Raw genomic sequence first — 12,879 nt, 5'->3', positions numbered from 1 at the left:
ACAATGTTCATAGCAGCACAATTTACAATAGCCAAGAGTTGGAATCAACCTAGGTGCCCATCAGTAAATGAATGGATCCAAAAATTGTGGTACATATACACAATGGAATTCTACGTAGCAGAGAGAAAGAAGGAGCTACTACCCTTTGCAACAACATGGATGGAACTGGAAAGCATTATGCTGAGTGAAATAAGCCAGGGGTTGAAAGACAAATACCATATGATCTCACCTTTAACAGGAAGCTAAACAACAAAACAAACAAGCAAGCAGAAAAAAAAACAAAAAACAAAGACACTGAAATAGAGAACAAGGGGATAGTAACCAGAGGGGAGAAGGAAGGGAAGTTAAGGGGAAAATGGGGGAGGGATTTGGAGGAACAAATAGGAAGGACACAGGGAGGAGAACTAAGGGGGGTGGAAATGGGAGGGAGGTGGGGAGCAAGGGGCAGGGGAGGCTGGGATGGGAAAAATAGACAAAAAAACTGTACTTGAAAAATAACGAAATAAAATAAAAAAAACAACAAAGAACCAGCTCCTGGATTCATTGATCCTTAGAATTGTGCTTTTAGTTTCTATGTCATTTAATTCTGCTCTAATCTTGGTTATTTCCTTCCTTCTGCTTGCTCTTGGCTGTCTTTGTTGTTGTTCCTCAAGTTCTTGCAGGTGTAGGGTTAGTTTGTTTGTTTGAAATGTTTCTATCTTCTTTAGGTAGGCCTGTATTGCTATAAACTTCCCTCTCAGGACTGCCTTCACTGTGTCCCATAAGTTTTGGGTTGCTGTGAGATTGTTTTCATTTGCTTCCAGAAATGTTTTGATTTCTTCCCTAATTTCATTCTTGACCCATTCGTTATTTAATAGCATACCATTCAGTCTCCATGATTTTGGGTGCTTTGGGTTTTTTCCTTTGGGGTTGGTTTCCACTTTCAGTCCCTTGTGGTCAAAGAAGATGCTTGGTATGATTTCAATTTTCTTGAATTTTTTGAGGCTCATTTTGTGTCCTATCATGTGGTCTATCTTTGAAAATGTACCATGTGCATTTGAAAAGAATGTATATTTAGCTTCTTTCGGATGAAGAGCTCTATATAAATTAGTTAAGTCCATTTCATCTAGGGTGTTGTTTAATGCCACAATATCTTTGTTGATATTTTTTTTGGAAGATCTGTCCATTTTTGATAGTGGAGTGTTAAAATCCCCTACTATAATTGTGTTGCTGTCAATATCTTTTTGAAGTCCTCTAAGATTTTCTTGATATATTTGGGTGCCCCTATGTTTGGTGCATATGTATTTATGGTGTTAATATCTTCTTGGTGGATTGTTCCCTTGAGTATAATGAAGTGACCTTCTGGGTCTCTCTTTATGGCCCTTTTTGTGAAGTCTATTTTGTCTGATATGAGAATTGCTACCTCAGCTGTTTTTTCCTTGTCCATTTGCTTAGAAAATTTTGTTTCTAGCCTTTCACTTTAGTCTGTGATGGTCTTTTGTCCTGAGGTGGGTCTCTTGTAGGCAGCATATGTGTGGGTCATGCTTTCTTATCCATTCAGCTATTCTGTGTCTTTTGATTGGAGCATTTAATCCATTTATGTTTAAGGTTATTATTGATAGGTACTTATTCATTGCCATTTTTGTACCTGTGTTTCTCTCTGTCTTTGGCTTTTCCTTCCTTTCCTTAGAGCAGTCCCTTTAGCATCTCTTGCAGAGCTGGTTTGGTGGAGGTTTATTCTTTTAGACTTCTTTTGTCTTGGAAGCTCTTTATTTGGCCTTCTATCTTGATTGAGAGCTTTGCTGGGTAAAGTAGCCTTGGTTGTAGGCCTCTGTTTCTCATTACTTGGAATATTTCTTGCCATTCTCTTCTTGCTTGGAGCATTTCTATTGAGAAGTCAGCAGCTAACCTAATTGGGGCTCCCTTGTATGTTACTTCCTTTTTCTCCCTTGCTGCCTTTAAGATTCTCTCTTTGTCTTGGAATTTTCCCATTTTAATGATGATGTGTCTTGAAGTGGGCCTCTTTGGTTTCCTCTTGATTGGGAGTCTCTGTGATTCCTGGATTTGTGTGACTTTTTCTCTCATCAAATTAGGGAAATTTTCTCTCATTGCTCTTTCAAATATGTTTTCCATCCCTTGTTCTACTTCTCTTTCTGGTATTCCTATTATTCGAATATTATTACGTTTCATATTGTCTTGCATTTCTCTTAATCCCTCTTCATTCTTTCTGAGCCTCTTTTCATTTTCTTACCCTTTCTGTGAGATGCTTTCTACTTTGTCCTTCAACTCGCTAATCCTATCCTCCACCTCATCTATCCTACTTTTGAAACTTTCTACTGTGTTCTTCCATTCGGAAATTGTATTCTTCATTTCCTCTTGTCCCTTGCTCATATTTTCTATTTCCTTTTTCATGTTTATATAGTTCATTGTGAGCTCTTTGAACTTCGTAATAACCAGTGCTTTGAATTCAGTATCTGATAGTTGATTAGCCTCTATTTCATCTAACATTCTTTCTGAAGTTTCTGCTTTTTGTTTCATTTGGGGATTGTTTCTTTGTGTTCCCATTGTTTGAGACTCTTCTTGTCAGTCTCAGCTTCTAAAATTGATCTTTTCTGACTCCCTGGGTTTATGGTGTGATCTTCTGTGGTATAATACCTGTGAATTTCAGTGGTGCATACTCCTTCAGGTATTTTGATGTTCTCTGTCTCCACCTACTCTCGCGCTGGTCCTTGTGCTGGTGCCAATGCTGGTGGCCTACCACTTCTGAGTGTCCCAACTCCAGCAGCTGACTCCTCTGTCACCCAGTCCCGTCGCTATGGCAGCGGCACAGGGGCCACGAGTGTCCCAGGTCCCGTAGCTGACTTTTCCGGCACCTAGGCCCATCACAGGGGCCATGAGTATCCTGCGTCTGGAAGCTGATCCCTCGGCACCCAGGCTCATCGCTATGGCAGTGGCCCAGACTTTGTTATGTGTTCCCTAAAGACAAAATCACACCAGGTTGCCAACTGTTGACTGGAGCACGAGAACTGGAAACAACTTTTTTTTTTCTTAAAGATTTTATTTATTTATTTTTAGAGAGAGGGGAAAGGAAGAAGAAAGAGAGAGAGAGAGAGAGAGAGAGAGAGAGAGAGAAACACCAGTGTCTGGCTGCCCCTCATGTGCCCTTTACTGGGACCTGGCCCACAACCCAGGCATGTGTCCCACCTAGAAATCAAACCAGTGACCCCTTGGTTCACAGGCCCATGCTCAATCCACTGAGCCACACCAGCCAGTCTTTGAACTGAAAACATCTTGATAGGGTTCCCATCAAAGTTCAACCCCTTCTCAGTTCATATTGAGCAGGTTGCTGCACCCTCTTACTCCCATTTCTGCAAATGTAGAGTGAAGCTCACAGTGGTATGATCTCAAAGAATGGACTTTAGTAGAACTGAAATAGAACAATCCATATAAGAATCTAAATTCAAAACATAGTGCATAAAAACATCAAAGTGTATCTTATAATTATGAAACTTTTATTTTTTTTGCAAATTTGCATATATTGATGCATTTAAATCAAACTTAAATATGTAAATTTAGTGTGATGGATGTACAGTTGCCATGGAGATTGAATCTAAGCTTTTTCTTTTTCTTTTTTTGATTTTACTTATTATCTTTAGAGAGGAAGGGAAGGAGAGAAGGAGAGAAACATCCATGTGTGGTTACCTCTTGTGAGTCACCTGCCGGGAACAGGCCTGCAGCCCAGGCATGTGCCCTGACTGGGAATCAAACTGTGATCGTGTGGTTTGCAGGCCCACGCTCAACCTACTGAGCTTTGCCAGCCAGGGCTTTAAGCTTATTCTTTTCTCAGGGACTCAGTGATCCAGACATAGAATCAAATGAATAGAAATACCAGAAAGATGGTTTAAAAACGGAAGCAACCTAAGAAGTGTAATTAAGTACTTGAATAATCATAATTAAATCCATAAACGTAGATAGAAGTAAATCTTGCATTTGTTAAAAAGTGTATTGAATATTTGATTACTTCCATTCTCAATTACCTTTAATTTGGGTTTTGAGGCTGTTTGTACAACCTCAGCAGGGTGACTGAGTTTATTGAATGATTTGTTCTGCATATTTTGAGCATTTGTTGAGCACCTGTAATTGAGGTAAGCATTGCCTGTCACCCTCTCCGGGGAAAGAAGAGATGCTTTTACTTTCCCCAAAAGTTTTTGTTTTGTTTTTTAGGAGAGGCAGTGAAATTTAAGAGTTTATAGTGTTTTTTTTTCTTCTCATTTTGATTTTGAACCAGAATGTGGACTTTCTTGGTCAATGGGCCGCATGTTCTTGAAAATATGTGTTCTCCTGTCATTGGTTGGAAAGTATTTTAGAAATATTAGTTAGATCAAGGTAGTGGACAGTGTTATTCAGGTGTTCTATATTTTTACTGATATTTTTGTTATTGTCTGGTTCTGCAAATGCTTTCTTAAAATATATTTTATTGATAATCTGGTTTTTCTTCAAATCGTATAAATCTTTCAACTTTTAAAATATATTTTATTGATTATGCTATTACAGTTGTCCCATTCTTTCTCTCCTTTATTCCTCTCTGCTATGTAGCCCCTTCCTACCAGCATCTCCCCCACTTTACTTAGTTCATGTCCATGGGTCGTAGATATAGATTCTTTGGCTTCTCATTTCCCATACTTTTCTAACCTCCCCCTGTTTATTTTGTACCTACCATTTATGCTTCTTATTCCCTGTACCTTTTTGCAAATATTCTTACATGAAGCACTAAATGCCAGCTCTTAATTTGTGCTACAAGCATGAATCATCTGATCATCTGATCCTTGTGGCCAAGGATAAGAGTACTGTGGTTTTATAGCAAAGAAACACACCAGTCCTACTTGTTCAAGAGAGAAACAGCAATTTCTAGAGATAGGAGGAGCTGCTGCTCACCACCCGTCAGTACTCTGGGAGTCCATGAGACCTAGTCAGGGCAGGGTCCTCAGTCTTAGATTTGTAGAAAATGATGACACAAGATTGCAATGAGGTGCAAGGAGGTAAGGCCTCTGGAAGGCAGGTGAGTTCATGGAAAAGCAATAATGAAAGCTGGATTCACCTGACTTCTAATATGGTCTACAGGGACCCAGACTCAGAAGGAAAATTTCCCTTCTGTCCACATCAGTGTCCTAAGGGATATGTTGTACTCAGAAGTGGGAGTAACAATGAAGAGAGTATCTAATGAGCAGATATAGGCTGCTGAAAATATCACCTCTGATGCACGTATGACTTTGGACTGGCCAGAGCAGGGTTGTTGCTTTTGGAGACCCAAGTCTGGTTGGGGACCAATGCTTCACTCCTTGCTGCTCTCTTGTGTGGTGACAGAACTTCAGTCTCCATCTTGTACAAGGAGGCCTTCTCAGAGCCTCATCCAGGTGAGTCTGAGAGCTTGCAGGTACTAAATCAGGGGTACATGAGACAATATACTCCAAAATGTGACCCTTACAATTGAGATTTAGGATGTTAACCAACACATGAAAATAAGAAGGGGGAATCATTTATGTCCACAATATTACATGGAATCAAAATTAATAAAGTGCAAGGAAAAACTGTGGACAAGAGATTCCCTGTGACTTGAAGTTTCAGTAGCAGCAGAAATGTCACCTCATTCCCCTCATTCTCTGATTATCTCTCATTGCTCTCCTCTTGCTCATTCACCTCACCACGTGACTCAATTTTTAGTCTTGAATGTCTGGAACAAGTGTCACCTATGGGTCTTTGCACTGGCTCTTTCCTTGCATGGTATACTCTTTGCAAATGAACTACTGTCTCCTGCTTTCTCTCCCTTAAGGTCCCTGTTCTAATGAAATCTGGTTCTTAGGTCTCCCTGAACTCTTCATAAATAAATCCCACATATTCTCTCTCTTGTGCATGCTTTTTCCCATATGGCACGGTAATTGTAGCATCTTCAATTCATGAGTTATGCCCATTTATGTAATTTTTTCCCTAGTAGTGACCACCACCCCATGGTCCAAGGCAATGATACCCCAACTTCAGAATTTCTTCTCCTGGGACTATCAGAGGCACCAGAACTGCAGCCTGTCCTATTTGGCCTATTCCTCTGCATGTACCTGAACACTGTATTGGGAAACCTGCTCATCATCCTGGCTGTCAGCTCAAACTCCCACCTCCACACACCCATGTACTTCTTCCTTTCCAACCTGTCCTTGGCTGACATCTGTATCACCTCCACCACCATCCCAAAAATGCTGGTGAACATCCAGACACAGAACAAAGCCATCACCTATGCAGGATGCATCACACAGATGTTTTTTTTTATATTCTTTGGTGTGGTGGACACCTTCCTCCTCACTGTGATGGCCTATGACAGGTATGTGGCCATCTGTCACCCCCTGCACTACAAGATTATCATGAACCCCTGGCTCTGTGGTCTGCTGGTCCTGGTGTCCTGGATCACGAGTTCCCTGTATTCCTTGTTGCAAAGCTTAATGGTATTACAACTCTCCTTCTGTGCAGACTTGGAAATCCCTCACTTTTTCTGTGAACTCAATCAGATGAGCCAACTTGCCAGTTCTGACACCTTTCTCAATGACATGGTGATGTATTTGGCCACTGGGCTGCTGGCTGGTGGTCCCCTGTCTGGGATCCTTTACTCTTACTCTAAAATTGTGACCTCCATATGTGCAATCTCATCAGCTCAGGGAAAGTATAAAGCGTTTTCCACCTGTGCATCTCACCTCTCAGTTGTCTCTTTATTTTATGGTACAAGCCTAGGAGTGTATCTCAGCTCTGCTAGTACTCACAACTCTCAGTCAAGTGCAACAGCCTCAGTGATGTACAGTGTGGTCACACCCATGCTGAACCCCTTCATCTACAGTCTCAGGAACAGAGACATAAAGGGGGCTCTGAGAAGATTAGTTGGGGTAGCAGCTTTATAAGGACCATTTGTCCTAGGGTTGAGTAAACACCCATGATTGCAGGGCTCAAAGCGTCAGAGCCAGATGTTGTTGCTCTTTGATCAGGTGGTGAAAGTAGAAAGTACTCTGTGTTTATTTCTTTGAGTTTGTGTTTCTGTGATTTCAATTCCTCTATAATATTTAAGTGGATCACCTTATTAACTTGTCAACTTTGTCACACATAGCAGCTTTTTCTTTGTCATTTTTCTCCTCTCCCAAATTGATTCCCAGGCTTGGATGAGATATTTGGATACTGCCATCTATCTCATGGAGACTACATGGATTTCTTAGGAACAATATTTTGAAATATATCATAGTGAATAATTTTTCTTTTGTTTCACTGAAAGAAAAATCTTGAGTGGTACTACTCCTATGGAATTACACTGCACTTGGTAACCAAAGCCATTTCTATAATCTTACAGGAAAGGACTGTAGAAGATCACAGTTTAACAATTCTTGTATGTCATTTCTTCATATCCCCTATTTTATCTTCATAAAATAGTTTGACATAATATATGCTTAGAGGCAAAGACAACCTTAAGTATGAAAAAGCAAAATTTTAAGTCATACATTTATTACTAGGTAAACTCTTTTTATGGTGTGTGTTTACTTATGGATGTATATAAGATTGGTGTCCATGTATAAAGGAATTTATACTTGGGGTGAAGCATTGGGGTGTAAGTATGTTTACTTTGAATGATCTTTTGTCCTCCACTTGAAAACTTTCATTGCTGTTTAAAACTATGATTCCTTCTATTGTTCTAAATGAACCATCTCCCACTTCTCTAAATATTGTGGTAACCACTGGTGCGGTAGGGAAAAAACTACATTAATCTCATTCAGGGTATATATTATATATGTGATCTATAGATATGTTATATATATACATAAATGGCCAAACAGTGATTCACCAGAGAGCTTGAATTCCTGTCAGTCCTGTGACTCAGAGTCATATGTGTTACCCAAACATACATGTTCTTCCAACCTCTCCTGCTTACCTACAAGGGAATCTGATGGAGTCACTTTTCAATGCAGTTTTTTGAAATAACCTTCAGGAGGAATAATCATGAATGCCATCTTCAAATATTGGAACAAAGACTACGAGGACAAGTGGCTGGTGATATTTTCCTTCAGTTCTGTTCACTGTGATTATTGTTATCAGTTAGCTGTTGCTGCATACTGTTATCCTAGAAGGAAATGGCTTAATATGATGCATTTATTACCAGTGGGATTACATGGTGGGAAGTTGATCTGAGTTCTGACTGTCTCCTCATGGTCTGTAGTCAGCTGTCAGTCTCTCTATTGTGTCTCTAAGGCTCATCCATGATGCTGTGTGTGGCTGTAGTGCTGTTCTCTGCTGAATCAATTCATGTCAGTTTAGTCCCTGTATACATGCAAACAAGTCATTATTTTATGGGGAAAATGAATTTATGAAATGATAATTGCTTTATTTTAATTTCTATATTGATTAATTAAGTGAGGCACAGAAAAATTGAGAATTTATAGTACGCGACTTCATTTGGGTATACTTTGTAAAGGTGTGTAAGTTTTAACTCCTTTGTTATGTTATTGTTAAAAATGTAATCACCTTGAACCAGTTTCTTCATTTCTAGCAGTAATGTGAGATATTAAATTGTAATTACAGATAAATATTGTGTGGAATAAATAAAATGTGTTGTAATACTCTATTGAGTTGAAAGTCAAAGTTCAAGTTTAGGAGTGTTTGTGTGTGCAATTGTATGTGTTTTCCTCTCAGATAAGCATGTTTGCACACATATGTACATGCACACAGAATCACATATATTCCCATTTATTATGCTAAAGACATCTTGAAAGTTGGAGGGAATAGATATAAACAGAATGAATGTTTGAGTGAACAGGAAATGGAGAGAATGTAGAAATCTTGATACAAAGATTTAAAGGACTATAATTTTAGTAAGAAATTATTTTTCCTATCTTAGATCCTCAAAGGCTTCAAGGTCAGAACATTTACACTTATGTAATGAGGAATTCTCTGTACCACTGAGTGGGGCAGAATATCTCCACGTGGACTTTAATTTTCCTCCTTTATTTGAAGGTGGGATTTTACCATGAAATCGCTGTTCCTAAGCAATGCTCACTGAATGGCTTGAGAGGCTTAATAGTCACAAGGATGTTAAGTACAGCATTAGAAATATAGTCAATAACATTTTAACTACTATATGTGTTGTCAGATGGTACTAGATTTATCAGGGTGATCATTCTGTAAGGTATATAAATGTCTAATCGCTATGTTGTACACCTGAAACTAACATAATATTGTATGTCAACTCGAACTGAAATATTAAAACTATTTAAAATGAGAATCCTAAAATTAGTTGCTGCAAACAACTTTTCTTTATTTTTCAATTACAGTTGACAGTCAACATTTTTAAAATTTATTTTTATGCTGTTTATCCATATTCAATGGCAGCAGCAGAGCTTTGTCAATTGCCTCTCTGACTCCAATTCTTCAGCTTCTTTCCATATTTAGAAGAGCACTGTGAACTCATTTGATCAACCTGTGTAATTCAAGCAAGTCTCTTGTCTCCTTGTATGACAAATGACTAGTAACTTTATTTCATCTGTTCTCATAGTTACCCTGCTGGGATAACTAACATATTCCAAAATTCTCTGAATTAGGTTGTTGACATCTTTTGAGGAACTTATTCTGCCTACCACTAAGCCTTTCCCAGATACAAATTATTACCTGTCTCTCTGGAGCTCTAATATAAAAGAATCAAACACAGAATTTACCTTCCTCTATGGAATGAGTGGAAAATTTGTCTTTCAAAATTATATACACAGAAGATTCCTGGTGGAGAAGACCTAAGTTACCCACATTTAATTCTAAGACAGGGCAATAGTCAGTTACTCAAACTGTGGTCCTCAGAACAAGAAGACCTGACCTACAGCTTCAATATCACCTGGGAGTTCATCAGAAATGCAGTCTCTGGGCCCACTGGAGACCAGAACTGGCATTTGAATTCCAAAGTACAGTGACTCGTATGCACAATGAAGTGGACAAGTACTGGTCTACAATAGGTGTTTTCACCTTGTCACTGTTGACACTTGGGCCTGGGTAATTGTCTGTTGGGTGCTGTCCTGTGCATTGCAGGTGTTTAGCAGCCAAATGTCAGAAATTCCAAACATCCCCAGGGGCAAAGTCATCTCTATTTGAGAAGCATTGGCCCAGAATCTACAAACTGGAAGTCACATGACTGGTTGCAATCAAAACTCCATCCCTTTCTTGGTTTATACCTTTGAGCGCAACAATAAATCCCTCTGTTCCCCTTTTCTGCACTGGAAAAGGTAGCTTCTCAGTGCACTACCTCATAAAATGCATTTCTGTGAAACTTACATTTGACAGTTGTTACAAAACACTTAGCTGGGCTATGGTGCCTGAAATCTAAATGTATCTATTATATTTTATAAACATTTTACAATGAGGGACCAAATGGCATCTCTTAACTTGTGATTTCACTATGAAATCCCTAATTGTTTTGGCTGAACAATCATAAAGCCTAGGAGGATAGTGCCCAAGGTTTTGTAGCAAAGTAACAAATATCTCTCCTTCCTAAAGAGAAAAATTGTAATTTTCTAGTAATTGTAATTGTAATAACAGGGGTGTCTCCCACTGTAAATCAGTGCTTTGAAGACCTAAGACAAGTCAGACAAGTTTCTCAGAATAAGACTTTTTGTTTTCAGTCACAGTTTACTTTTAATATCTTTCTGCATTGGTTACAGTTATTCAGCACAGTGGTCAGACAATCATAAACTTTACATAGTGTTCTGCCCCTCATTCCCACCATGTCCTGCCTGGTATTTCCAGTACCCAAATGGCCTCACACATAGTTATTAAAATATAATGAACTATGTTTCTTATGCTCTGCTTTACATCCCAGAGACTATTCTGTGACTGCCAATTTGTACTTCTAACTCTCTTTACCTTTTTCTCTCAGTCCCTCAACTTACTTCCCCCCTGGCAAGCACAAGTCCGCTCTCTGTGTCTGTGAGACTGTGCCCATTTTGTTTGTTCATTTATTTTGTTATTTAGATTCCACATACAAGTAAAATCATGTGGTATTTGTCTTTTTCTGACCGGCTTATTTCACTGAGCACAATACCCTTCAGGTCCATCCATTCAGAAACTTCAACACAGAGTTGGGATGAGGTGTTGGGAGGTGTAGACAGACATTAGGAAGCAGGGCAGTTAATGGAGAAGGACTCATCAAAACTGTACTCAGATGGCTTATTCCATAGTCTCCTAGGAACAGAGGATCAGCAGGGAAACTATTCTGTTCAGACCAGTGTCCCCAAGGGGAATTCTGTGCTTAGAGGTTAGAGTGCTGAGAAGTAAATGTGCCTAATGAGTAGACCTAGAGAGCTGTAAGTAGCCCCTGTACTGTCGCATCTCAGCATGGGCAACCTTTGGATGGAGAAAGGTGGCTGTTGCTCTTGGAGTCCTGAATCTGGCAGGGGGACCAATGGTTGACCACTCCTTGCTGTCTTGTCTGGGACAGTTTCGGTCTCTATCATCAACCACCCAGGGAAGATTTTGGAGTCTTGCAGGGAAACCTTCTTGTCAGAGTTCTCATGCAGGTGAGTCTGAGAGCCCAGCAGACATGGTAGGAGCGGATCAGAGAGACTGGGAACCAAGAACTTGTACCTGAAATCACCTGAGAACCATTCCAACATAGCTCAGATAGATACCAGTGATCACTGTGGTTGCTGGCTGGCTTTACTAATAAATGAGTGTTTATTCATGATGTGGAAAGGAAAGTGAACATCATACTCAGAAATGCAGGTGTCATTGTTGACATCTAAGTGGTTTTAATTGAAGAAATATTAAGAGAGGGAATTAGAGGTGTGATCGTTCCAGTATAAGTGGAACGTAAATTCAATGATCAGGAATAGACAGATAGTTAGCTGTGGAGGAACACACAGTATTATGTGAGGGCAGTTACAAATTTTATGATGGAGCCTATTAGACTATGTCTCCCTATGGATGAGAAAGATCTGAATCAAGGAAGCCTCACAAGTACACCGTTGTAGTAGCAGTGCATGAGAAATATATTTCACAGCATCTTCTCTCACTCTGGCTACTCAAATGAAAAAAAACCCATTTATCTGGTAGGAGAAAATTAATATGCTGATGACATTCAGTTTATAATTATTTCATTGCCTGTGAGGCTATGTAAGGAAATGTGTGGGTTTATTAGCCATTTAGAATCTCTGTTAAAATTTCTCAGTTTACCTTTTTCGCTTTACATGTGTATTAATTTATTTTAAGTTAAATTTGGACTACAGTATTATAACTTTCACTATATTGTACACCAGAAAGTTTCTTGCTCTTGGATAGTGTTATCAAAGTATTTTTTATTCCTTTCTTTGTTTGTTTAAGTATAGTTTGTATACAGTACTATATAAATTTCAGGTGTACAACATAGTGATTCAACATCTATATACATTGTAATGCAGTCACTTCACTAAACCTAGTAATCACCTGTCACTGTGCAAGCTTATCACAATATTATTGAGGATATTGTCTTAGTTTATTTTTTTATTGGTTTCTTTCTAACAAAGACTTGGAGGTTTTTTTTACACAATCTCTCTGTTTCCATTTAGTTTTTTATGTATGTGTACATGTATTTGTAAAGAATGCATAAAGTTGATAAATTTTGTGCGGTCCAATCTGTCATTCAGTGACATAGTTTTCTCTCCATTGCTTTTTCAAAAATGCTTTTTATTGAAGTATAATTTTTTAGTTTAAGCAAATAACTTATTAAAATGTTATTTAGACCACAGGGAAAAATTCAGATATAAAGGTTTTGCAGTTCTTGGGCAAAAGAGAAATAATGGAAACAAAAACATTATAGAACTTTGAAAATTATAAACACCTATTTGAAAACTCTTACTCATAACA

General features: G+C 38.7%; 1 protein-coding gene across 1 annotated transcript; it reads left to right on the top strand.

The window, feature by feature from the left end:
* Positions 1–5,984: 5,984 nt before the first annotated feature.
* On the top strand, positions 5,985–6,917 carry LOC119051837 (olfactory receptor 7A5-like). The gene has a single exon (XM_053668140.1). The coding sequence runs from the start codon at positions 5,985–5,987 to the stop codon at positions 6,915–6,917; it is 933 nt and encodes a 310-aa protein (XP_053524115.1).
* The last annotated feature ends 5,962 nt before the right edge of the window (positions 6,918–12,879 follow it).

This window comes from Artibeus jamaicensis, unplaced genomic scaffold, assembly GCF_021234435.1.
Source record: "Artibeus jamaicensis isolate MK-2021 breed Jamaican fruit bat unplaced genomic scaffold, CSHL_Jam_final contig_477, whole genome shotgun sequence".
Taxonomy (NCBI): Eukaryota; Metazoa; Chordata; class Mammalia; order Chiroptera; family Phyllostomidae; genus Artibeus; species Artibeus jamaicensis.
Note: the sequence above shows the minus strand (reverse complement) of the source record. Positions and strands in the feature narration are given on the sequence as shown.